Below are 26,272 nucleotides of genomic sequence, written 5' to 3'. Positions count from 1 at the left end.
TGAAGCTTCATATCCAGGATATTGTGGCATAATTAGCTGTGCTTAATCTTGGTTAAAAGTGGGCATACTGTGTATGAGTGTTCAGAGGCTCGATCAACGGTGTTGACACACCAGTTCCTGCCATCTGTAAAGAAGCCGTGTCTGGGAGATTATGTCACGTCTCCGGTGTGAGGGTTATTAATATCCATACAACCATGTTACACGACACCAGTAAAGAGATGGTTCTTACTCAGGTCGAATGTTTTCATGAATGGGAATCCCAGAGACTTTAAACCTTGTGATTATGACAGCCGGTGAGACTAGCATCCAAGAAAAGAAAGCACTCAGACATCAAGTAGGCCGGATATATTTATTTTCTCAAGTCATTTACAGTGCAAAATAGACTTCCAAGTAACAAAATAACCACAAATATACTGAAAACAACAATGCTATCCTGATGCAAAGCTGCAAGCTCACAGTAGACGTACTGTGAAATAAGAAGCTTATGAAATGATGTAAATATTCATTAAATAAGTTAAAAAATAATTACAAATAATGTCCTAAGTCAGACAATTTAGACAAATGTAGTTCAAAGGAGTAAAATTTCTAGTTAATTAAGTAACGACCAGTCACGTGGCCTGTTATGTCCTTTATGCTTATGTCCAAATACAGAAATAACATGGATCAGGCATTGCTTATCAAGGTTCTGTTTAATGACAAATGCTTCAGAAAAGTTCTCAATACATTTCTGAAAATCAACAGAGTGGAAAAACAAAGAGTAATTTACTGGTATATCTGATCACTGGGACATAGTTGTTTCCTTTTAGCCTGTTTGTTGTAAAATGTAAACTAAATGCATGCAATTACTACACCACAGAGGTACTGAAATGATTAGAAATGCCAGTGACTCTTCTGAGGGACGTCACCATTAATAAACATTTACATAGTATATTGTTTGGCTATCAAATATACGATGCTCTTTCAAAATAGAATAAACTTTCTACAAAGCTAGTACAAATGGATTTCAGAAATATCTCTTCCATAGTACTGTATGTCACATTTATATACATGAAATTCAAAGTAACGGAATCCACGTAACAAACATAAATCATACATTGTGCTTCTATATGTTTTCTAGCATGCTTTTTTAGTTTTAAAAGATTGTGACAAAATATAACATTTCACTAATGTAAACAGATTCCTTTAACAAACACATTTTTTCTTAACTAACGCTTTAGACCCTTTTTCCATCTTCCTATTTACACACTGTGGACCCTCCCAAGCAAGCAACCAGTCTATACTGCCTTTACTTTTTAATTAATCTGTAACTGAAAACTTATTTCTTATTACTGCTGCTGTTTTCTTTTTGTTTTTCCACTTAAAGCTAACCGTATTTTCAACCTGTGTACCTCTAATATTTCTAAAAGTCCATTTGAATAAAAAAAAAAAACTAAATAAAAAAAACTAATAAAATCTTAATGGAAAGAAAAGAAGAGATTTGTTCTTTGACATGGGGATTAAATGCAAAAACAAACTGACAAAAAAAGCTCAATCAGACCAGAAAGTCCTTCTAAAGTTGCGAAAAAACCTTTTATAACCATCACAGTAGCTCAATTTAGGTAGTAATGCAGCAGACTGAAGGTGAACTGTGAGCAGGCGGACTTACACTGCAGTGACTCTGTTGGTTAATCACAGATGAAGAAAAAATGACTCCACCCAACAAAGGTTACATGCCTTAAATATAATTATACACAAGGCCAGATTGGCAAATATTTAGTTAGACACACCTGTGCATCTTGAAATAGCACATTACTGATGTTTACAAAGAAAAGAGCTGAAGGATCCACAGAACTGGACTGATCGGAAAACATTTGTGATTTGGGGGTAGTAACTGCAAGCTTGCTTTACAGGTGGATGTATATTTTCATTGACTTGCCTGAATATTTGTCATTATTATCAGTGACACTTATGAGCAATAGTTTAACAAACAAAAATAAATAACATTTAAATAAAATTAAAACATTTTAGTGCGCATTAATAGACATAGCCTTCATTCTATCACATTGTTAAAAGACAATAGGATAATATTCACTGACACAGAGGAGGAATGACACAGCACTAGCATACATTTATTGGACAAATCCGTCCTCACGTGGGCTCCCTGCAGATCTTGTCATTGTATTGATGTTTTCTTTCACAAGCAAGACTGACAGCTTCAGTCCCAGTCCACATGCTCACATAGTACCTTGGTGATCAAACCTCCAGCATGTTTTCTACTACACTGTATTTAAATCACTCCAGTTTGGTCTGTGGATGTGGCAGGAGACAATGAAGGCTGGTCTGGAACAGACGTCTGTCTTTGTGCAGTTGTTACCCATCCAATCAGCATCGGACGAGAGCTCTCAATAAGCTAGCCATCGCTAGAAGAACCGCTGTGGCTGCAGTGAGAGTCACAATGGAGCTCCAACCTACCTCACTCCCCTGACAGAGGACAGGGAAAAACGAGTGTTAAGTCTGCATACGGTTTGAGACCTTCAGTTTCCCCAATGATAAACATTTTTTGCCTTTTATGAGAAAAGCTTCACATTTTAAGAAATATGCATTTTTGCTCTCTGCTGGACAATAAGTGTAAACGTCTCTAATTAAAACACTGCAACCAGTCTTTTAAATTAGTTACAGGAGTCCCATGTCACTATTGCTCAAAATTATGACAGTGCTTAAATATCATATTTGTCTCCACTAGTTGTGGTAAGGACTTCACCCCCACCAATACCACAAATGATTGTTTATGTTGTCTGTTTGTGTATAAACTCAAACGCAATAAAGTGATTGTTCAGCAAACTTAATATGTCCTGGCAGGCTTATACTTTTCCTTGTCTAGCTTGCATCATCTGTAGCCTGCTTAAAACTTCCCTCTTTCATAAACCTTATGTCTGCGACATCCAGTACATCACTATCTTATTACTGTGTTTATGTGGGCATCCATCAGATCTATTTTACCTTATGATACGGTCTGCCAGTTTCGGTTCTTATAGGTTTAGTTTTTCTTAGATTTCTCTGTGCTGTTTCCTCAGTCTGTTTTTGGCTTTTCAGCTTAGACAGTTTTTTTACAGGATGAGTTTTCTGGCTTCCTGTTTCATTTTGTCGAGTTTTTCCACTCGTGCATTCTGCAGAAAATGCTTGTTGTAGGCCATAAGTCCATCAGTATCTAACTTACCCAGGATCCTTCTTTATCTATCCATTTGGGTTTTTGATGTAGTCACTGTTGACATCTGTTTACATTTAGTATCTGGGATATCCTCCCTGTTTGACTATGCCTACCTATCTCTCACCTCATAGTCCCGTTACTGGGTATAAAAATATTTCTGTTATAAAAATGATAATGTTTTATCATTTAGTCTGTGCTATTATTTTGTATTAGGTGTGTTTTGCATCTAATTGGAGAGGATGCAAGATGTGCCTTATTGAGGCATTTACGTTAAGTTTTCCAGACAGAATGGGGACAAAAGGTCCTCCAGCAATGTACAGAATGAGAAAAATAGTCATTTGTGAGAATTAAAACATGTAAATCTGTTCTTCTAGACTACAAATGAAAATTATAAATGAGTGAATATTTGCCATATGGGCTTTTTGATTACAAATGCATGACAGTAATATTAGGTTGCTTCTAAAGCTTGGCAAGAAAGAAATGCAGCATATTTCCCAAAGTGTTGAACTATTTCTGTAAAAAAGTACCAGTAGGACCTTTTTTACAGAAATAGTTCAACTGAGTAGGTATTATTGAAGGGTCGAAATAATAAAAAAAATTTTTAAAAAACACACAAATTTAATTTTGTCTTGTACTTTGTTTAAATATTGAACACATTATCAAGAAAGTCTCGGATTTCCAGAGTAATCAGAAACTGGATTTATCTATATTTAACAAACCCGCAGCTATGCTTAAGCAGATGCAAATGTAGGGAATTTATATGTATTTTTTTTTCTTTTTAATTAAGGTGAATTAATCCACTGTGACTGTAAAAACCCTGATGCATCAGACAGAGTCAGACAGAGCTGCTTCCATACCTTGCTCTCTGGGACGCCAGCTCCGACAACCAGCACCAGACCACAGCCACAATTACAATCATTCCTATGAAGGGGATGGAGAGAACAGGGTGCTCAGACGGATGGATGAATCTCTGAAGAGGGAACAAAAACAAACACAAGGACCATGGGGATGAGGGGGATGGGTGAATGAAATGATGGACTGAAGAAGCCAAATAATAAATACATAGATAAGGACAAACTGACCCACACCACAAAAACCAACAAATTAAATGTGTGACATGGACTATGGCTGTGATTTATAGAGGAAGGGTGGTGATGGAGTGATTTATATTTCCTATTAAACAAACAATGCATTACTTTATGGTGAGATAACCGTCAACTCAATGTGAGTATGTGTGCACAGGGTTGTGTGGCATTTATTGTCAGCGTGTGATGCCATGGTGCCAAAAACAAGACATACAGAATGAATGGCACAGGAAGTAAATGGAGGTGATTTAGTCTCTCTATCCTCATTTTTTTTGTATCATTCGTTTTTTTCATGACTAAATTTGTTGTGCTAGAGGCTGACAGGTCATGGACATTCAGAGAACAAGGACAGCATCAGAGACAGGCACAGGAAGACAGTTTGACACAACACAGACATGTCTCATCATGGCTGTTGTAGACAAAAGACAGAATTTTACTCCAGTTTCTCTTTGCTGTATTTGAGCTTAAAGAGCCTTGTTAGTTTTCTGCTAACTTTTTCCTGCACTGTACCGTACTTTCAAAGTTTCGTTTGGTTTTTAGATGGCATATTTTTCCGTTTTATACATTAAGTGGTGTCCACTCAGGGTTTAAGAGGTTTATATATAGTAGACATATTTAAAACTGAATAAAATGTCATTTTCAGTATACCATGTCTCTTACTACATGTTTATTAACTATTATTTAACTCGCTATCCATTCTGCAACTAAGAACTATGAATAAAAATGAGGTGCAGCAAAGCATTTTTCTCTTTTCTCCGTTGAAATTTCTCTGCTGCCTGCATTTAGCGATCCAGCAAGCTTTATTTCCCTTAAACATTAATGCTAATATTTCATCATTTTTTTTGTATTTGTCCATCAACAGTATTTAAGCATTGCTGAGAGACAGAGAGGTCAGGACACAGACACGGTGGGGGGGGGGGGGGGGGGGGGGGGAATGTTCCCCAGCCCAAAGCACACAATAAATACTGATATAGGCTGACAGGCCAGGTCAGCTCATATCAACAGACGTTTCGCTACGGTATGGGACACATAAAAAGTGGACTCAACACAGGATACAGCAAGGTGTAATGTGAGTTTTTATGTGTTAGTTGACAAAGTGATTGAATAGAAAAAGGGTATATTTAATGATGTAGAAATTGATACTGTGTTGACAATACATATCTGTCACATCAATGAACACAGAATCAAAGTCCATTAATAAAAAATTTTACATCCTGAGAATGTTAATATGAACAAAACGCATTGAATCATTCACATTTGTCCCATTGTGGTCCCAAGTTTCTGCTCCCTTACCTGAGTCCCCACTGACAACTTCTCCAACTCCGCCTTGCAGCGCTGCAGCTCCTCCTCCAGTTCTGCTCTCTCCTTCTGACTGCTGTCATACAGTATCTGCAGTTCCTGTAGCTCCATCTTAAGACCATCACACTGGGGGGGGGATACACAGATCAAATAGTCAGTCATTAAATTTTCATTCAGACCAAAACCAGTTTTCCTGAATTTTCACTTCAAAGTATAACATTAAGCCATAAGCCACTCAGGCATCATACCTCTCTCTGAACCTGTGAAGCCTTCTCCTCTGCCTGTTTCAGCTGCTCTCTCAGTGAGAAGATCTCCCCAACACCTCCATTCCAGCTTGTGGGTGTCATCGGCTTTCCATCAAATGAGATATTTTTCTGGATGGAGGCATCCACCAGGCGACAATTGTCAGACTGGACCATGGACATGTAGCTCTCAGTCATAACGTCATCTGAACCAGTTTCCATCTCCTTCCCTTCTGTACCCTCCTCTGTGTCTTCCTCTTTCAGTGACAGGTAGACGCTGGAGCTGTAAGGTGAAGGAGAAAGTTTTAAAAGGGCGTCGGCATACTGTCTTATTTTCCCTGATCAAAAAATCAGGTATGAATGTATTCTGTTTGCAAAAATAAATCCAAAATGATTATTTCATGAATATATGTGCTATTTTTTATAAACTTTTAACCAAAAAATGTTTTTTTTTATTGCTAATCAGCAAAGCATCAGATATCTTCTGCACTTCAACACAGCCCCTTACGCGATATTACAGACTTAGTGTAGAGAATAAACAGGTGGCTAGTATTTTTTTACATGACACATGGCTGTTTGGGGGGCACTATTCCAGAAGGCATCCCCCTCCAGCTGATCCACTGAGCACAGCTCATGAGTGAGCAGTCATTGACCTCTCACCATGTCCTCTGTCTCTGCAGCAGCTGCAGCCTCTCAGAGAGACGCCTGTTGTCCTCCTTCAGGGTCTGACACTCTTCCCTCAGCATACGGCACTCCTCCTTCAGCAGGTCCACGTCACCTGGCAGAGCAGGAAAGGTCAGGGAGGAGGATGTTGTAGAGTTCACATGATGCTCATTTTTAGATCATTATATTTTGGGATGAGTAAAGTAATGAAGCTCTAGACAGGAAACAAATTACAACATTGGCTGAAATGGATACAACATTTGACTGAGATGTACAATTGCATTAAGAGACTTGCATGGGTGTTTTCACCAAGGTATGCAAAGTTTTGTAGCTAATAGGAAACAGAAGATGTATTGTTAATGTTAATTTAGCTCCTCTTAATGGCAAACAATCCTTGAAGCAGGCAAAAACAGTAATATATTAAGAAGTGATGTAGATAGGAAACGAGAAAAGTCTGGGTTACAAGAGAGGTATTTTTGGTTCCTTTGTAGGAGAGAATCAATCAATTTTGTTTTCTTCTTGGGTTTGGTGACTTGATAGTTTTCTGGCCAAGAGTTATATGAGATGTTTGACCGACATCTGTTCAATATGAAGTTACAACCATCAGCCATTAAAGTGAGACCAGGACTGAGAGAAAACTGTGCGTGATATATAAAAAGAGTAAATTAGTAGGTTCACAGACAACGATGCTGTAAAGTAAAATTCGGTATTTTAAATCAATTTCAAGTCTGAATTGGATTTTACTTGCATTTTGAATGCATTTTGGTTTAATATTTGGTTTAAAAAGAGCACATCAGATTAAAACACAAGTCCCACTCCTAATGTTCCATCCAAAGCTAAGCTGAAAAACCCAGTGGTGATATCATGTGTTGGAAGTGTGTGTCCCTCCCCGTCATGACTTCATGTTCCTGGTATCCAAACACACACCACACCCTCTGTAACATACATCATACACTTTTGTAATTTGTGATTTATTATTGCCAACTTTTGATCTATGTTCTTGACTGCAGGATGCTAACGTGATGTGAAGGAATAGAACAATCCATAACCGTGTCTTGAGTTTTCATATCAGCCACAATGACTGAACGCATGCTATTTGTGTGAATAGTAAGCTGCAAAAATTCCATCGTATAAGCAGAGAAAACAGGTCTTTGTAGCTGACACTGTCTGACATTGACAACGGTTCCTTCAGTGTATAGATTATTCTTTTTAAAACAAAAATTTACATCTTCCTCTGATTTTCCTTCTGACATTTATATGATATATTTCTACCCTCACTTTCCATACCACACTGATTTCTCCCTTCCATCATAATGCCTCACCCTCTCTCCTCTCAGCCTCCCTGCGCTGACTCTTCATGCTGATCTCGGCCCTCAGCGTGGTGATCTCCAGTTCGTACTCTTGGGTCTCCTCGCTGAGGCGCTGCAGCTCAGCTCGCCTGCGACACAGCTCCTCTTGCAAGGACGCAATGTCGTTCTCCCGCTCTGCAGCCGCCTCCTCTGCCGCCTGTTGAAGCAGGACAATCTCCTCTTGGGCCACACGTAGCTCCTCCTGGGCCTCAGAAAGCTCGCTTTCCTTCTCCTCCTCCAGGCTGTCCATCTCCTCCTGCACAGAACGCAGCTGGGCTGTTGTAAGAAGAGGGAAACATTAGTTTTCTTTATAAGAGATGTGTGGGTGAGACTGCAAAGTCAGCCTGGGTGTACCAAAAACATGCGTGTATGATCTAACTTCAAGTTTGCAGCAGTGGGTCTGAGTGTGTTTGAGTGTGGGTGGTGTGTTCTTGTCTGTGTCTGTGTGTTTGTGTGTAGGTACTGTTTGAGAGGAGCTGATGTAACTGGAGGTAACTGACTGGCTTTTTTTATTTTCCACCAGGACACGATGTTTGATTATCAGTTTATAATGCAGGAGGGCAAACTTTTCCCAAATCTCGATACGTAGAAGTCAGTTGTCTTTTTTACTTTTATTTTTTACTCTTTTTAAAGGACTTGTTTGGGGAAACTATGATTACACAAATTGTAGGTCGTTTTTTTTTCTCCTCATACTCTTTCCTGTACTTGGCACAATTAAGCTTTGTATTTTCAGGTTAGTATGGAGATTTACAACAAACAGAAATTTTAAATCTGTCGACTGAAATGTCTACCAATAGTATTAATAGGACTTAAAAATGAATATTTTTCTTTCTTTTTATTTTCTTTTACAGTTAAAGGTGAATGTATGAATGAGTTTGGCCATAACAGCAAAAGGAATATTTGTGTGTATGTATTTTGAAAATTACAGCAACTTTTACAAAGGATGTGTAGTTCGCAACAATTTACAATGTAAATTTAAGTTTTCCTTTAAAGACACACGGGTACTGAACTTTCTTGTTTTAAAAGAAAGTAAGTTAAATGGTTTTTATTAGGAGAAACAATACTGGGGGATAAAGTAAAATTCAAACCAACAAATGTCACTTAAAATCCTCCAACAATGATTTCTAAAAAAAAAAAAAATTCATTTGTGTTATAAATATTTTGAAATGTTATGTTTACATCTGACAAAAAAACATCTTTTAAATATGAAGTGACAAAAGTCAAGTGAAATCACAATCAAAAAGGCATAAAAAAGATTAAGAGGAATCTAGCAAAACTGAAGTTTGACACCTTATAATAGAAACTTAATATAAAACACAACATCACAAAGAAATTGTCAAGATAAATTAACTGAGAGGTCTAAAAGCTCTTATCTTAATCACTGTTACTGTATAAATGGATTTGCTGAGGTGTGTAATACCTTGTAGGTTCTGGATCTGCCGTGTAAAGGCCTCAGCCTGATGCGCACTTGCCAGACGTTCATCCTCCAACAGACCTGACGGATGTGTGAGGTGGGGTGACATAGAAAGTGGGTGGAGAGGTAAAGAGAAAAGTCATTTCGGTTGGCCGAAAGAGGGCAAGTTGATAAGCTGTTCAAACCTGAGGCCTGACTGCATCAAAGGAGCAGCATTGTCAATCTTCTTGTGCATGAGACGCAGTGAAAATCATCTAAAATGTTATTTTCTACAATGCTGCATGCATTCCAACCTTGGTGATATGATTGTAAAAAATATCTGAGGAAAAAAGAAATATTTCATTTTTTTCTGTCTCTGTTTTTCAGGAGCCATTCTTACAGCTTTTTATTTGCTTTTATTCCTGGACTTCCAATTTATTTTTGTCCCCCATTAGAGCGGTGTGTCACTCCATTCCTGTCACCTGCGCCAGGAAGATTTCATGGTAGTTCTAACAAAACAACAGCAGCAGCTGGTTAAAAGCAGAGGATGGTCAGTCTATCTAATCTCGAAGGACCCATTAAACCAACTCACAAACAACAATTAGTACTGTGCAAAACCTTTACTTATTAAAGACAAGATGTGATATTTTTTAATAATAATGATCATTCAATGAAAAATTGTCCCTATTGGTTAATCCACTTTTTTATGGCTGATGTTATGGCAATTGAATTGCTAAAATATATAGAAAACTAATAAAAGAAAAAAATAGTGATACCACAGTGTGCAGCCAGTATGTCAAAATTCAATCAGAAACTGAGCTCAAGTTCACTACTAAGCCTGTCAGGTAAGATGTCATTAATTTTTTATAGATTTCCCTTTGTCTTTTTTTCTTCTTTTCTTTTTTAAATTTCATGTATTCTGTCTCTTATTTTTTTCTCCCAAATGTTGTTCCCCTTGTTATTATCATAATTTTTTTTTATTTAGTTGTATTCACTTTCCTTCCATTCTGGATTGTGTTGTGAAAAAATAAAGCTGCATGACTATGTTAACCCTCTGAGCACCCGGCCATGTCTCCAGAAAGTTCTTAAACAGCACTTTCCACCTCTACGCGGCAGACATATGAATCGGCCATCAAAAGTTGGACGCAGTGGTGAACAATCGACCTCTGCCACCCCACCTGCCATCTCAAAGTCACACTTTATTTATGTTCTGCATTCAACATTGGACTGCTCTTGTCCAGGTCACAATACTGGCACATCTTAACTCTGTCCAGTGTATTAACTGATTTTTTTCAGACTTATGGCGTGGCGGATCCATGAGAATTTAAATGCCCAACCTTGAAACAGGTCTCATTCTTTTCCCACCACATCAATAGTACTCTAAAATTGATCTCTTTCTAATGAACCGTGGACTTCTTCCTTTCTTATACCCAGCTGACTACGTCAGTATAGTTATATCAGACCACAGTCCTATAATCTGTTTTCCAGATAAGGCTCCTCCAAGGCTGTAGTGGCAGCTTAATACATAACCTCTGGTCAATGAGGAATTTGTGCAATTCATCAACACATAAATTGACTTGTTCCTTGACACCAACAGTTCTCCTGATATAAGCTGTTCCCTTCTCTGGGAATATTTTAAAACGTTTATACGGGATCAGATCATTTCCTACAGTTTGAGTCGCTTTCAGAAAACTGAAACACTTAGCACTAGTGACAGCTTAAAATCAATTGATCAATGTCAACCAGTCTCACCAACTACAGATTTATGAAAGAAAGTGTCATTAATTCAAGCTGATTTTGACCTTTTGGTGAATAAAAGGCCCACAGACATGCATGTGAAATCGCTACAGCATTACGTTGAACATTGAGGAAAGGCCAATGGGATGTTAAACCATCAGCAGAAACTAATGGCTGCAGTTAATTACATATCAGCGGTTAAAAGTAAGGACAGTAACGTTACCACAGATTAACTCTTAATTAACAAACAGTTAGCAGTATTTTATGAAGAGTTATACACCTCTGACCAATGTGAAGAGAGACTGGTATGAAATTTCCTTTACTGAGCAGGTGGTTCATAAATATCAGAGATGGTTTCCTTGTAGTAAGGAAACATAAATCAGGCAAAGCAACAGACTGATGGATTCCCAATTGAATTCTATCAAGCTTTCTTGCCTACATTGCTCTCACTCCTATGTTTAATGTATGACGAAGCCTTTAGGGTCGTCTCCATACCTGCAACGATGGCACAGGCCACCGTTTCAGTGCTTTTCAGGAAGGTCAAGGACCAATGGCAATGCAAGTCTTATTCCAATCCAATCCAATCCAGTTTATTTATAAAGCACCGTTAAAAACAACAAAGTTGACCAAAGTGCTGTACAGAAGAAACAATAAAACATACATATTTACATCATAATTGGGGCATCAGCACATTGTTAATAGTAAAACAACCCTTTAAATTAGTAAAACGCCAAAGAGAAAAAATGAGTCTTCAGACAAGACTTAAAAACAAGAAGCGATTCAGCCTGTCTAATGTACAGGGGCAGCTTATTCCACAACTTGGGACCAATAACAGAAAAAGCTCGGTCACCTCTCAGTTTACGCTTCGTCTTAGGAACCACAAGCAGAAGTTGATCTGTGGACCTCAGAGAGCGTGTAGGGGAATACCTCACCAGCAGGTCTGACAGGTAGCGAGGGGCCAGACCGTTCAGGCATTTAAAAACAAATAAAAGAATCTTAAAATCAATTCTGTAACGGACAGGGAGCCAGTGAAGGGAAGACAAAATTGGTAAAACATGGTCAGACTTTCGAGATCCAGTTAAAAGACGCGCTGCAGCGTTCTGCACCAGCTGCAGCCGTGCGAGAGAGGACTGACTGATCCCACAGTACAGGGCGTTACAATAATCAAGCCGTGTGGTTATTGTCCAGTGGACTTGTTTGCCATGACTATACACTTCTAACAAGGTTGGAATAAGCATTAAACCAAATCACCTGCTCTGATGTGACATAAGCAGCTATATGGTAATATCCTCTGGGTAAACGACATAATGTTTTTCTCAAGTAGCAACTTGACCTTCATAAAGCATTTGACAGAATTGAAGATAAATATCTATCCTGAGGCCTAAGAGTTTTGGCTTCAAACCTTTGTTTTGTTCCTGAGTGGATCTGATGCACATCTGCCCACATGCCGCATTCAGGACAAACAATTATATTTCTAAATATTTGTCCTCATTTAGAGGTGCAAGACAGGGTGTCCCCCTGTCTCCTTTACTTTTTCATGATGCTACTTAACACCCTCAGCTGTGTCACTTTGAAAGGATGGCTATTTCAGGTGTATCAGCAGAAGAGGACATGTGCATAAACATGGGTTTTGTATGTTGATCAGCTCCTCCTTTTTCTGTCTGACCGCTGTCAGTCATTTCCAGCAGCTATGAAAATTACCACTTATTTTGGATCATTTTGAGGATATGATATAAATATGGCAGAGTCTAATTTATCCAGTAATTTATTGAATATCATTGAACACTTACTCATTGAAGACAAGCAAAGACAAATGTACTTAAGTCAGTAACTAGCCAGGCTCATACTTCCTCTATATAGATCAGAAATGGGACCTCCAATTGAAGGTGCTTCATAAACTCCACTTTTCCAATAGTGAGTTTACCAAATCCCTACCAGGAACTGATTACAGGTGTTCAAGGTGTGAATTATGATCCAGAAGCCCTTGGCAAACTTTCTGCGTATTGCTGAAGGGCATTTTGAAGGCGATTTTCAACACCAACAGTGTAACAGTGTGGGATATAAGAATTTCACCAAACTCTGTCACAACTGTATATGTAGTGATGTTTCACTCAAGCACACAGCTCCACCTTGCAGCTGTCGTTCAAAGTGTCATTACAGACGTCTAGATGCCTCACTTTGATGTATCAACCTTACACAGCAGTTTAAATTCCTGGATTAAGGGTGGGATTATCAATATCTTATTGCTCATAAATGGGCACAATTCAGCCAAACTTTGTGGGTTTATGAAAGGAGATTTTTCTTGTGTATAACTGATATCAATTCATTTATTTACAAACAGGAAGAGTGAGAGTCAGGTAAAATTTGTCTAACATTACACCTACTGACAGACATTTACAGTAGCATTTAGGTGTTCAAACATTTTGAGTTACACACTTACATTCTAACATACAAAAACAAATACATACACTCATAAACACATATACATACAGATTAGGTTAGGAGTTAATGTTTGGTTGGTGTGTTGTGAATTTGTGAATATCAGACAACAGAAGAGGTAATAATAAGGAAGAAGAACCGATTGAAGCCAAATACTGATTAAATAATCCTGTTCTTGAATAAAGATCTATGAACACCCTGCCATCCAAAAAACTCTTCTCAGCTTCACATTAATATGGGACATCTATGTTGAAAGAGTCCCAAGTAGCACAGGCATTCTCCAGTTTTTTTTTTCTATCTGAAACCATATCTTGTAACAGATAACTCTATCTGTTGTGTAAAATACTGCGATGGACTGGCAAGCTATCCAGGATGTACCCTGCGTTTTGCCCAAAAGACTGCTGGGATTGGCTCCAGCTTCCCAAAGACCCTTAATCGGACTAAGCGGTCAGGATAATGAATGAATGAATGAATGTTGTTTGAGTGTTCTCACAGAGGTGCAGCACTTCGCATGTGATCTGCATGTTTGTCACACTGACACAAAAGGTTTAGCTAGATAAAACAAAACTAGCAAATCTTACTATCCTGAGCTTTGATTTTATGTAAACACCATTAGCAGCATTGATTTTAATTGACACGATAATAAAAAAAAAAACTTGTCAATTATTTAAAACTAATTTAAGTATTACGTAGCTCTTGTCATCGTATTGGGCACTGAATTTATGGCGCTTACAGTGGTGATAAAAGAGGCAGTTGATGCAACTCTGAGAGGTATATGATGTCCATTTTACTAATTCAATTTCAATCCAATCTTTATTACAGACTCAGGGTTCAAGATTGGAAAAATAAGACATTTTAAGGTAAAAAATTAATGAACAAATTATATATATATATATATTTATATCATTTATTTTTTTTAACTAAGTTAATGTGACATTTTTGCTATTCTTTATGCTTTCTACCTTTTTTCTGCCTTCTCTCTCTTAGTGTGTTTATGACATTTAGAAACTGTGTGCAATACGATTGATCTGCCAAGTGTTTTTGTTGTTTTTGTTCTCTCAAAAAAAAAAATCTCTAAAAATTAAATTTCTTGGATTAAATTTCCTATCCCACGGATAGGAGCTGAGATTATCTCTCGAGGTATACTTGCAAACAGCCTTCCAAGATTTTCCCAGGAAGAATGTTGCCTCAGTTGTTAATTATTCCTAAATGTACATGTCATCACAGATTGACTCCATGATGTTGAGATCAGGGCTCTGTGGGGTCGCACCATCTGTTGTCATCATTGTGGCTGAAGATAGATCTTTATGGCAGCAAAAATCATTATGGAAAAGATTAGATGTCTGTTTCATGGTTGTATGACACAACAGCCTGAATGTCCAGAGCTTTGTCTGTGCTACTATATGTACTGATCTCAACATCTATGACTTAGACTGACTTTCTACTTAGTCCAATGTCATGATTTATTGGTCTGTAAAACTAACACTTGTGATGGTTTTCAGCTCAAATGATTATTAACTGTTATAATCTTAAAGTTATAAATAACAGCAAAAACTAACAATCAGCTGTTTTCTTAGACGGTTTATCCAAAATGTAAGCAATATTGTTTCTAGAAAATTAATCTTCAAACATATAGAATATAATTATTCATTGTTGTAAGCACAAAAAAGAATCACTTCATAAAAAAGCAAATGAATGTTTCAACTACAAGCAAAACAGCTGATTATTTTCTCAGACTTGACCAATATTGTTTTTGTATTGTGATCTCGGTCTAGGACACTCAGTCTAGAAGCTTCGCTCAGCAAGCATGCAGTTGTCTGAGGAATGCCCTCACTGCTGCCAGACAAACCACTGAGCTCATCACAAAGTCAAACACACACTCATAAACACTCACTGATGCCTGTGGCCTCATACCTATGGCCTTACTCAACTGCCAGTGTCTCCGAGCGATAGGCTCATCATTTCTAAGGTGTGATGCGAAGCTTTATTCAGTAACTGTGAACAACATCTTTGCTTGTTTATTTCCTCCCAGCTTGCAAGGTAGATCCATGTACAAAGTGCATGTGGGATGTATTATATGAGTCTGTCCATTTCATTAAAGCAACTTTTAATTTTTCTTACATGCACTTAGAAAACATTTTCCCACGTGTGGATCCATTTACGTGACAGGATCAAACAATAACACTTAAATGGCCATTCTAATCCTGAATTGAGAGAAATTAGCTTTATTCAAAAAAATACACAAATATGCAGTCTTACTTATCATTGTGTAAATTATCTGACAACCAGTATAAATAGGATTTGATATGTGCCACAATAATGGAGAATCTATTCATTTAATTTAACAGACACTGCTTTAAGATAACAGGTTTGTTTTGGAGAAAGACTGATGACACTGATGAACAAACGGTGAAAATAAAATCTCAGTGTCAGGCTGGATTTCTCACCTTGCAACTCATGGAAGCTCTCCTGGTGTTTGTTGGAGGTCTCCCTCGCTTCCTCCAGCTCCAGCAGCAGCTGCAGCACCTGAGCTCTCAGCTCCTCCAGCTCCTGCTCCTCGGTCAGGGGCTCTTGCTCCTTCTTTCTTTTCTCCTCCCCTTCACCTTCCTCCTCCTTCAGTTTCTTTTCTTCCCCCTCATCCTCCTGACATCTCTCTTGATCCATGTCCTCCTTCTCATTGTTCTGCAGGATGTCTCTCTCCTTGGCTGTTATTTCGTTGTCCATAATGGGGCTGCTCTCAGCTTTCAGTTCACTGGGGTCATCTGTGGGAAAGATGGCATAGTTATTAGAAAAGCAGGCAAACTTATGTCATTACTTAAATTCATTCAAGCTTGTCCTTTCGTTCTGAATCAACAGCACCATCTTGTGATTCAAGTGGCGCTGATTGCTTTGTGCAATAGCCTCCACTCTACTCGTATATCCTCATGTAAATACAGCTAATTCAAACATTCATTTCAACTGACAGTGAAACAGATGTGATTAAAAACCAAGATGATGATTTTCATCTGCTTGTGCATCCATCTGTTATAGGAGGAGGATTCCATGCTGTCCTGCGTTTAATGTTTATATAGATGTTAAGGAGACGCTATCCAGTATGTCTTAAAGCCACTTCATGGCATCTATTAGCTACATACGTCAGTTAGATTTACACTCCACAGTCTACACTGAAAATTTAAATATTTGACCAGTAGGTGGAGTGAGTTAGCTGACACAATGCGGCAAGAGAAAGCTGGGGGGAGGTGGACCAGTATGCTGAAGCAATCACTATGACTCACCACTCAGCAATGCACCTCAAAGTCCATAATAACACAAGCTACCACTCATAGTAAGAGAGATGACACACGTGTTTCTTATATTGTACTCTGTGGTATTACATGGTTGTCTGAGGCTTCTCGCTTCATTTCTTTCTGTGTGTGAAAGTGCCCTCGTCACCCTGTCTGTTCCGACTCAGGCAGGATGGCTGGTGTTAATATTCGCCAGTACGATCAAATGAGACGCTCGACATGTTGTAGAGCTATGCAAATGAACTTGATTTGATTACAAAACAGCTGTTGCTTCAAAGAAATGCACAAAAGCAGAAACCTGCAAGGCAATAGAGACGGGTCATAAACAGGGAAACAACATAACAGCTAATTCCTATTTGGAGTAATTCCCCACATTAGTCAGATCATACACTGTGTGAGGCATGAAAACACTTTGATAATAGCACATATATTCACAGGGAAAAAAGAAAATCTCAGCAGCGATATAAAGATTAAAGATCACACGCATTCCAATTTCAGTGTCATTCCTGGAAATTCTGCTTGCACCACACACACACAGACCTGCCATCATTTTGCTCACACTTCTCAATAACATGCCCTTCAGGGTCAAGTCCATCTCAGAGATAAATGGGTGTATAGCATTGCACATTTGTGACTGAGTGGCCTCCAAGTGCCTTAAAACTCCTGTTTGCACTCAGAAAGTAGAAAGAGTGATGACAGGAGAGGGAGAAGATGGTGCAGCAGGGGACGAAGTAATGTATTAACTAAAGATCTAACTAATTAAGAGTGTTACACACTGGTGTAATCGGGACTCTAGGGATCCTTCCATCTCTTGTGATAATTATTTCTGTGCTTTATTTCCCCCTTCACGAGCTGTATCTGTTTCCATCCCAGCCATGCTCATACAACTTATTTTCATCCTTTGTCCATGAGAGCCTTAATACTTCCTGTCTCATAATAATGTTAATTCAAGCAATGCAGCCCCTGAGAGGAATGAGAACGGTTTCATGAGCACTGGGCTATTTTGTCATTAAACTTTGATGCTGGTGTAATGAGTTAGTCATAAAGAGGAGAGCTGGAACACTGTAGCAGGGAGTGAGCCAGAGCTGCTTGTATAGCCAGCGGCAGCTAAAGGCCATCAAGAGACAAAAGACTTCCTACTGAATATCACTCACATCCAAATCCTCTAGGATGCCTCGCTCAGGGTATGATTCTCTAAAAGATTTATTTCAAGTGGTTCCTTTTGCACTTGAGCATCAGGACTCTGAAAGTGCAGCGTCAACAGTATAAACACTTAAACTGTAAGTTTTAAACACAATCTTTGCTCATTTTGCTCACAGCTGTTGACTTTTTAGCTGATAACATCTTTTATCATTGGATGGACAATCTGAAGTTGTCGTTAGCCTCTGCAGACTCTATGTCTGAACATGCTATCGGCCATTTGCTCTACTCCACACCTCTCCAACACTCATTATACAGCCACCTCTATAGTGAAATGTCTTGTGACATTTACCAGATCATTAGAAGAGAGTTTCTAGCTGTTGCAAAAAAAAAAAAAAAAAAAAAAAAAAAAAAAATGCACAGCACACAGTAAATGTATCACTTCTGCTCCTCACTTCAGGCACCTTTCCAACATCATTAAAATCTGCAGTTGTCAGGCCTCTCCTAAATATCTGAATTCTTCAATACTATGTAACTACAGGCTCAACTTAATCATTCCCTACAGAAAGAAGACTATGGAGAAAGATGTTTTAATCAAACCAATTACATCTTGCAGACAAATAGCATCCTTAACAGTTCTCACCCAGGTTTCTGCGCACATCACAACACTGAAACTGCTCTAATAAATGGAATTAACACTATCCACCAGTTTTGGTGTTGTAACATCTTTTATAAAGTAACAATGCTGGTCTGTGTGTTAATTCTTAAAAGATTAAACATTTGTGAAATTGGTCCCACAGAAACATTTAGGATGAGTTTTGGATCATAGTGAAAGCCTTAAGAAGACAGGAACCCATGATGTGCAAAGATTTTCTTTTTTTTTTACTTTCATCTTGTTGTTGTTGTTGTTGTTATTATTGTTGCATTTGACCAAAATTTGCATTGGTTAACTTACCAAACTCTTTTACTCTGTGGAAGAGGATGTGGATCAATACCTTTTTGCTTAGGATAGGGATGAGTTGTTTTTAGATCCATCATAATGAAGATGTGAATGATTCGGAATCAATGTACCAATGTTGAAAACTGTAATCTTTTTTTTACAGTTAATAACAAAATAGGTGGTTTCATTTTTAGGGTTTTTGGGCTCTGGTGTCTTTCATTTGACGGTAGCTGGACAGAGAGAGGGGAATGACATGCAGTAAAGGGCCCAAGGCTGGGACATGAACCTGGGCCAGCTGCACCGAGGACCTTTAGCCTCTGAAATAGGGTAGCCACTCAACTAGCTGAACCATCATGGCCATCTGAATCATAATCAAATCAAATTGTGAGGTGCCAAAAGATTCCCACACCTACTACTTGCTACCATGAACAAGGAATATGAGAGGAGAGAATATGTAGTGAGCCATCAGAGAGCCTGAAGTCTCTCTAGAAAAAAAATTTCCCTCCCTCTTTTTTTACCTGAACTTCCTCAGCCTTTTAGTATTCTCCAAGACGATGGAATTGCCGATTGCAACTCTGCAGGAGGCACCTATATCATCTATCCCTCTCAACAAATAACTCTGCTTCTACTCTTCTCCAATTTCATCTCATGCAAAATGTTGCTGCAGGATCCTTCTAAACAACTGTGCACAATGAACACATTATTCCTTTTCTAATAGTTATGCAATAAGAAATACTGAAATTTAAATTGAGTTTCTGATATTAACTTTATGTTGTAACATTCTGGGACTAAAATTTGTCAGAGGCACGTGAGTACACGTGTGGAAGGTATTTTAAACCTGCAGGCTCCAATCTGGTGTCCAAAGTTCAAACCAAACCAGATAGCTTTTATTCATCATGATGCTCTCTACTGGAGTCCGCTCCCACTGTTTAAAACAAGCTAAAGACTGTTCTTTAATTAATTTGCCATTTTCACTTGATGGAAAGCACCCTGAATTCCTTCTGTGTTTGAAATGTTTGGTATATAAATAAACCCATTCTGTCAGTCATTCTCCTATTTGAGATAGCTTCAACACTTCCCCTTGCAAGTGAATGTCAAAAAATACTGTGCAGCAGTGACACCTGTGATCACTCCACTGCACACTTGGCACAGTACTGGTCCTCAGTCATGCGGGGATTGCTTTAGACATGGATGCCGCATGCATATGAGCACAGGGACGGACAGCAGAGTCATCTCAGGAGGAGTGTTAGAGCGCCAAGGGGAGGATGGCTTTATCTGTGCACAACACATGCCTTCCTAATCACACTGCAGCAAAACACACTCACAATGTCAGTGCAAACAATATGCCACTATAGAAAAGAGGAAACAAGCAAGTATACTCTGTCAGCATCGCAGAAGAACTATCTGAGATTGAATTTAAACATTAATGAGGTGACACAAGCCTTTTGTTCTGCCTCTAATTGGGTGCTCAGTGAGGAAGTGAGTAATGTAATGAAATTTGAATGGCTGAGTGAAGTTTTTACCAAAGTTAAACACGTGAGTTCATAGCGGAAAATGTAATTCTGCTGTTATATGTTTATCAACTAGAGCATTAAAATTCAGTATTCTTTTGGGAAAACTTAGATCTTGGTATTCATGTGTATTTTGTTTTGACATGTGCCATCCGCCAACGTACTTTTACAGACCAGAGGCACTTCCCCTCCTCGTTTACTCACTTCTGCTCCTTGCCAATGACAGAGGAATACAAAAGAGTCCAAGATGCTGATTCCAAACTTAAAGTATCTGCAAAAAGAACTGGACCATGCCTGATCCACAGAGGCCCAACTCTAACTCACCACACCCAAACAACCACTGCCAGCATCCAATGATGTATCACAAGGAGAACCAACAATATGCTAGGCAGGTGGTGTTAAAGATTTAGCTGTTTGTTTCTTTCCTTCAAGTAGAGTAGTATAAAGTATTTATAAGGAGTACTTCAAATAATCTTTGTTTGGAGAATTCTGAAGAGAAAGTTAAGCTCTTCGCTACTCAGGATGGGGCCACAGAGGAGCACATTTTCACCATTTGAATACATCTCATAAATAATAATGTCATAACAATTCAAGTGAAAGTTATATTTATTAAAATTTTACAGCAGATCTCGTGTGCATCACACAGTTGTTCACATCCTCAATGTTTTCTAAACTGAAGAACATTAATTTGTATTGAGGTCCCGCCACTGCTCAGTCCGTCATGAGTTGTGTTAAACTTGTTGCAAAGCTAAAGAAAAGCAGGTGCTGGTGCTCTTCTGGGATTTTAATTCATTTTATTCTGTCTTGAGGCTGGTATTTTAATTTGAGAATTTTAGGTTACAGCTAATCAGAGTCGGGAAACTTTAGACAGTCACCGTGCATTTTAATGACGCCTAACAACGCAGACACTGTTTGGTTATGAGGAAAGAGAAATATTAGATAACAGATACAAATGTGATGGTAGGTAAAATTCATTGTGTATAGCAATCCCTCAAAGTGCTATGATTTCTTTTACTTTTACGTGGATTCAGATGAGGAAAGTTTGCTCCTCCATGACCCTCTCGCTAATCTGCATCAAGCTTAGTTCCCCTGTTAGGATTCCTCTATCTGATAGATCAAACTGACTGATCCATTCATTAATCATGGAGAAAAACAGACTGATAACAGATTGAAAGAGGATATGTCAGCCTGAGGAGCCGATGGTTTATCCTCACTCCTTTTCACAGTCTTGATCCCTATTGTTTTCCTGTTTCATTTAGTCAATGTCATATTTTATGACATACGGTGCACAGCATCTTTCAGGAGAGCTTCTCCATTAGGAAAGTAACATTAAGTCTGGTCTAATCTCTCCCTCCCTGCTAGTAAGATATATAATTTTATTTTGTTGAGGGGCAAAGTGAAGCTGTGAAAAACAACAACAGCTCACTGAAAACTGGAGCTGGAGGCTATCACAGGTGTGGTTTGCTGATGTGCTTGTGCTGAACCATGAAAATAGGATTAGACAAGTGTTGGTGGCAATGTTAGCGATTAGTTTGTGAGCATATAAGCGTGTGCATGTGCTGTATGTGTTTCAGGTTGGGCATAAATAAATATACTGCATGTGACCAGTCCTGTATGCTGTTATACCTGCTTCTGTGTATGAATATTCATATTCTTAGCCTGTGTAAGATTATAAGGGTATAATCTCTTGGCATTACTTCTGCTACTCTGTATATGGTATATATGATTCTAGAGCCACTTTTGAGCTGCACAAGTCCAGTAGTATGTGTATGCAAGTCATGAATCTCTGTGTAGGAGGCCATGCATAATGCACAAAATCCCCTGCTATCCCATCTTTGAAACCAACCCAGCTCTGACGTAGCTTTTCCCCCTGCATTGGCACACTTCCTTAGCAACACGTTACAGGGTAGGGAGGGGGAGTTAGAGGGGGATAGGAATAGGTTGTATGAGCAAAAGGGGCATGGAGGGGAAAACAATAAAAGAGATCCAGGGAAGAACTATGACCACATGCTGCTCTCATCCTCATGAGGCTAACAGGAATCAGGTGCAGCCAAATCCTCAGGTTCTTTCACATAGTGACCCCTGCACACCAACAACCAAAATTTCAACATATAGAAAGTCTCCATGGTGATAAAGCTGTTCTTTGTGCACAGATTGGCTTCCTATGGAGACATTTCTCTCTGTCATTAGCTATTTTCATTCTACAAAGAGGAGCTAGAGGGATCTCATCAGGTGAACTTTTCATGGTGCCTGTTCGCTTAGATCACCTTTGGAGGAGATGTGTAGTTTCCAAATTGTTAGGAGCAGAATACAAGATGTAGAGCTCCCATGAGTTTTAGCTCATTTATTTCTCACCCTGTGTTTTGAGACTGAGCATGACGAACAACAGCAATGAGGGGGGAAAAAAAACAAGAAAGGGAACAGCAACCACACATGCTTAGAAGTTGGACTGACTTAATCAGGCACAAGGTTAGTTAAATGGAAAATCCATGTTTGCAGTTGCAACAGGAATAGGGGAAAGTGGGTCACAGGCATTGCAGAATGTGCTGCAATTTTGTCTCATTAAATGAGCGGGCACAGAAAACTGTGTGACTGTGTGTGTGTGTGATTTATTCAGGAAATGTTGTTTTTAGAAATGGGTGTTTGCATGGTGGCATAGAGTGTGTAGCATTTCCATTGTGAGATGTGAATAGTGACAGAGGACAAAGCTTGAAAACAAGGGATGCAGTAATAATCCATTTGATCACAAAACGATCAAGCCTCCCACCTGAAAGCAATCTCTCTGGAACGCCTTACATCACCTAAACCGCAGAGGGAAGAGTGGATGCCACAGCTCAAAATGAGCCTGCAAAATCCAAAAAGGATAAAGCCTTTAAGAGTAAGAAGGGGTGCATTAATGACAGGTGTCTACTCTGCCAAGTAGTTTTGAGAAAGAAGAGAAAAGTTGATGAAACAGAAAAAAACAGAGCAGAAAGGTTCAGAAAGGCAAGAGTTCAGGAACATTCGTCGTTCACTTGGGGGTTTTAAGAATGCTCCATCATGAAGCCAAGTATAAAACAACATATGGCAGTTTTGTCAAGGGGCTTGTTTTAAAAGACTATTTGGAAGAGGGCTCAGGCCTGAGAAACTGAGAAAGAAGAATGTGAAAAAGCATGCAGCATTTTGTTTTCCTTTGCTGTTTTTTCTCAAGGGTCTCTAATATCTCCAAAGTTTGCCAAAACAGCAACTTGGCTGTTTATTAGTTCCAGAAAGCTAAGAAAAGTCCTGTTTGTGTACCTTTGGGAGGTATCACTGCTGGTGTGATTTTTTTTTTTTTACAGCATGAGGGCCCAACCCTGGAGAAGAGTGGAGGGAAAGGCTGAGAGGACACCAGAGAAATGCTGTGTGGGCTGTTGGTGCTGCCAGGTGCAAAGGTTTGTGCGTGAGCGCACGCGTATGTGTGCGTGCGTGTGTGTTGGTGGGTGTGTGGGCGTTGGAGAACAGAGGATCACAACTGTAAGAGGGGAACTGAGTGGGAACACATATATAACGATACAGAGAGAGATGTTTGGTGACTCGTGCAAGTGGTAGCGCTGTTATCATATAATGTTATGAAGACAGCTTGCAAATGTCAAGTGCAACCCTGGTGATGTTTTATTGATTAATGGGAGCATGTGTTTGTGTAAGAGCATCTGTATCCTTTGACGGTGCATGTGGCTAGAGATTTTCAAAGTGCTTTTCCAGTATGGCTTCAAATTTATTCCCAGCAGCATATGGAAACAAGGAAACAGTCATTTCTCTCTTTGCACCCAGAATCACGACTGATGTCAAGCTACAGATGACCCCACACAGGGTAAATGCACTTTAATCCTTTCCATGTGTATGTAATTTAGAATTATGCAAATTATAACTAGTTATCGCTCACTCTAATTTATGTTTGCTGTACGCCTGTTTATATTTGGTGAATCCTTTAGGATTTATATTTCCTAAAGTCACACTCTTGCCATCACTGTGAAGTAAATTTCCAGTTGGAAAATGCATGCCTCGGGCTGTGATGAAAGGAAAAGGGTCCCTAGAGTTAAGATAACAGGAACAAGCTTGTTGGGGAGGAAGAATTTCTCCTGAGATTGTATCTGTTATGATGGTCAATACACAGCCATTAGCATCATGACAAAAAACATTTGTCATTATACAACTGACGCAATAAGTACATTTTTAAAATATTACAAAATAAATGTTTGTTCAGTTGAGGAAAGTTGATGAATATAACATAGTATTTGTAATATAATTCTTATATAAATACATACATATATATATATATATATATATATAGATATATATACAAATCTTCAAGGTACTTAAACATGTCTAACTTTGCATTTTTACTTTTACCTATAGTCTGACAGGTTATGAATTGGATTTAAATGGATTTATATTTTATATATCATCCAAATCTTGGCGTATCCATGAAAATACAAAGATGGTTAATATAATATCTCTGAAATTATTTGGCAATAAATGGTCAAATGCAAACAAGAAAGCCCAAGTCCTCTTTTCTGTAAATAAAAAAAAAAAAAAAGTTTGACAGTATATGATCATTTAAGATTAATTTGCATATTTAAAAACAATCTGTTCTGAGTATTTAGTGAAGTTCAGTTGGAAATTGTTTACGTTTTAAACCATAAACAAGGAGAGTTTCCTCTAAAGACATAATCCACTAAATACATTTAAGTTCACTTGCAGGACATAACTTCCCAGGAATAGGAAGTCAGACTCTGGCAAGCCAGCCACTGCTCACATTGCTGTTGACCTGCGGTTCTCTCTCAGCCCCTCCACACCAATAAACATCCTCTAAGCAGTGTCCCTCACAGAACTGGTCTGTCTACACACCCACTAAAAACATGCAGAAAGCACACATTTCTTCCATGATGGGACTCAGAAAAAAAAAAAAAAACATTCCACACATTTTTCCCTGAACACAGTACTGCTTCTGCATGTGGAAAAAAAATAGATGCATTGAACTTTATGAAGCAATGAAGTTGCAAACAGCTAATGATTGCGCCAAGAAACAAATTAACAATTCCGAGCTGATGAAAATTACCATGAAACACTGCATGACACTTAGCATCAATTCTGACTCAGCATCAGACAAACATATGCCTCTCGTTTAACAGTGCCAGGACTAATGAGTAGGCTTACAATTTTCCTGCCTTTTGGCTGTCAGCCATTTATTACCTGGCAGTGTGTTGCCTCCATCAAACGTCGACAGATGCCATATCTGACCGTAATGCCCAGTCGTCAGTCAGTGTGTCAGAACGACAACAGCTCCTCATAAACACTGGCTTCCATAATAATCTTCCCCTCGTACCACATGATCACCTCTCTCCTCTTTGACCCTCGTTTCTGGAGTAAACACTCTTCCTTAGCAGAGTAAAACATCAAATCTTTACCTTTTCGGTTGACCCTATGCGTTCTGTGGCACACAGCTAAAATAAATACACATATAAATAAATAAAAGACACGACACGAAGTCGCAGACAAAGACACACACACAGAGAGGAAAAGAGCTGCACAGACCTGTAGAGTCCAAAGCCTCCTCTATTAGTGGAGGTAATCGCAGTCCATCCATAGCCCCCAGGAGCTGCAGAGAAGAGGGAGAGACGTAGAACGCGAGTGGGCGACAGAGGGTCAGAGGCTCCGCACGCCCACCTCCGCTGCAGGGAGACAAACACACGGAAAGTACTCAGCTCAGTGTCAAGTACTTGCATACAGGCTATGCGCGGAAAAAAAAAAAAGAGGAGAATCAAAACAAAGCTGTACCTCTGGAGAATATGGGAGGATCCGGGGAGCTGAAGGCTGAGCTCCGGAGCGTGGGAGAGATGCCGAGAGGGAAGAGGGGAGGAGCAGAGTGAAGGGAAGGATGCTGTTTTGCCAGACGGCAAGCTTCGTGTCCCTGCACACACCTCCCCTTCTATTCTCCCTCGTTCTCTATCTCTCCCCCTGCCTGTCTTGCTTTCTGTTTAC

At 39.0% G+C, this 26,272-nt stretch overlaps 1 protein-coding gene across 2 annotated transcripts; it reads right to left on the bottom strand.

Moving 5' to 3' along the window:
- Window positions 1-376: 376 nt before the first annotated feature.
- On the bottom strand, window positions 377-25,943 carry LOC306766631 (uncharacterized protein). 2 transcript variants are annotated; one of them, XM_079254434.1, is made up of 9 exons: window positions 25,826-25,943; window positions 15,842-16,156; window positions 9,246-9,320; window positions 7,799-8,101; window positions 6,474-6,591; window positions 5,820-6,096; window positions 5,566-5,697; window positions 4,045-4,157; window positions 377-2,460 (listed from the first exon to the last, which is right to left on the bottom strand). In XM_079254434.1, exons 1-9 carry the CDS (start codon window positions 25,875-25,877, stop codon window positions 2,448-2,450), a joined length of 1,398 nt encoding a protein of 465 aa, XP_079110560.1. In that variant the 5' UTR covers window positions 25,878-25,943; the 3' UTR covers window positions 377-2,447. The 2 variants fall into 2 exon arrangements, with proteins under 2 accessions (XP_079110560.1, XP_079110559.1); XM_079254433.1 differs by lacking the exon at window positions 377-2,460 and having other exon boundaries at window positions 3,944-4,157.
- Between the last annotated feature and the right edge of the window lie 329 nt (window positions 25,944-26,272).

This window comes from Telmatherina bonti (genome assembly GCF_933228915.1).
Source record: "Telmatherina bonti genome assembly, chromosome: 2".
NCBI classification, from domain to species: domain Eukaryota; kingdom Metazoa; phylum Chordata; class Actinopteri; order Atheriniformes; family Telmatherinidae; genus Telmatherina; species Telmatherina bonti.
The sequence above is the reverse complement of the archived record's forward strand: the minus strand, read 5'-3'. Positions and strand labels throughout refer to the sequence as shown.

What these genes read in the sequence shown, in the direction of transcription:
- LOC306766631 (XM_079254433.1), bottom strand. Translation starts at nt 25,877, where the DNA reads ATGGATGGACTGCGATTACCTCCACTAATAGAGGAGGCTTTGGACTCT. An exon ending in GAGCTTCCATGAGTTGCAAG is followed by an intron (nt 9,321 to 15,841) that starts GTGAGAAATCCA and finishes CACATCCGTCAG; the next exon opens with GTCTGTTGGAGGATGAACGT. An exon ending in CTGCAGAGACAGAGGACATG is followed by an intron (nt 6,097 to 6,473) that starts GTGAGAGGTCAA and finishes TTCACCTTACAG; the next exon opens with CTCCAGCGTCTACCTGTCAC.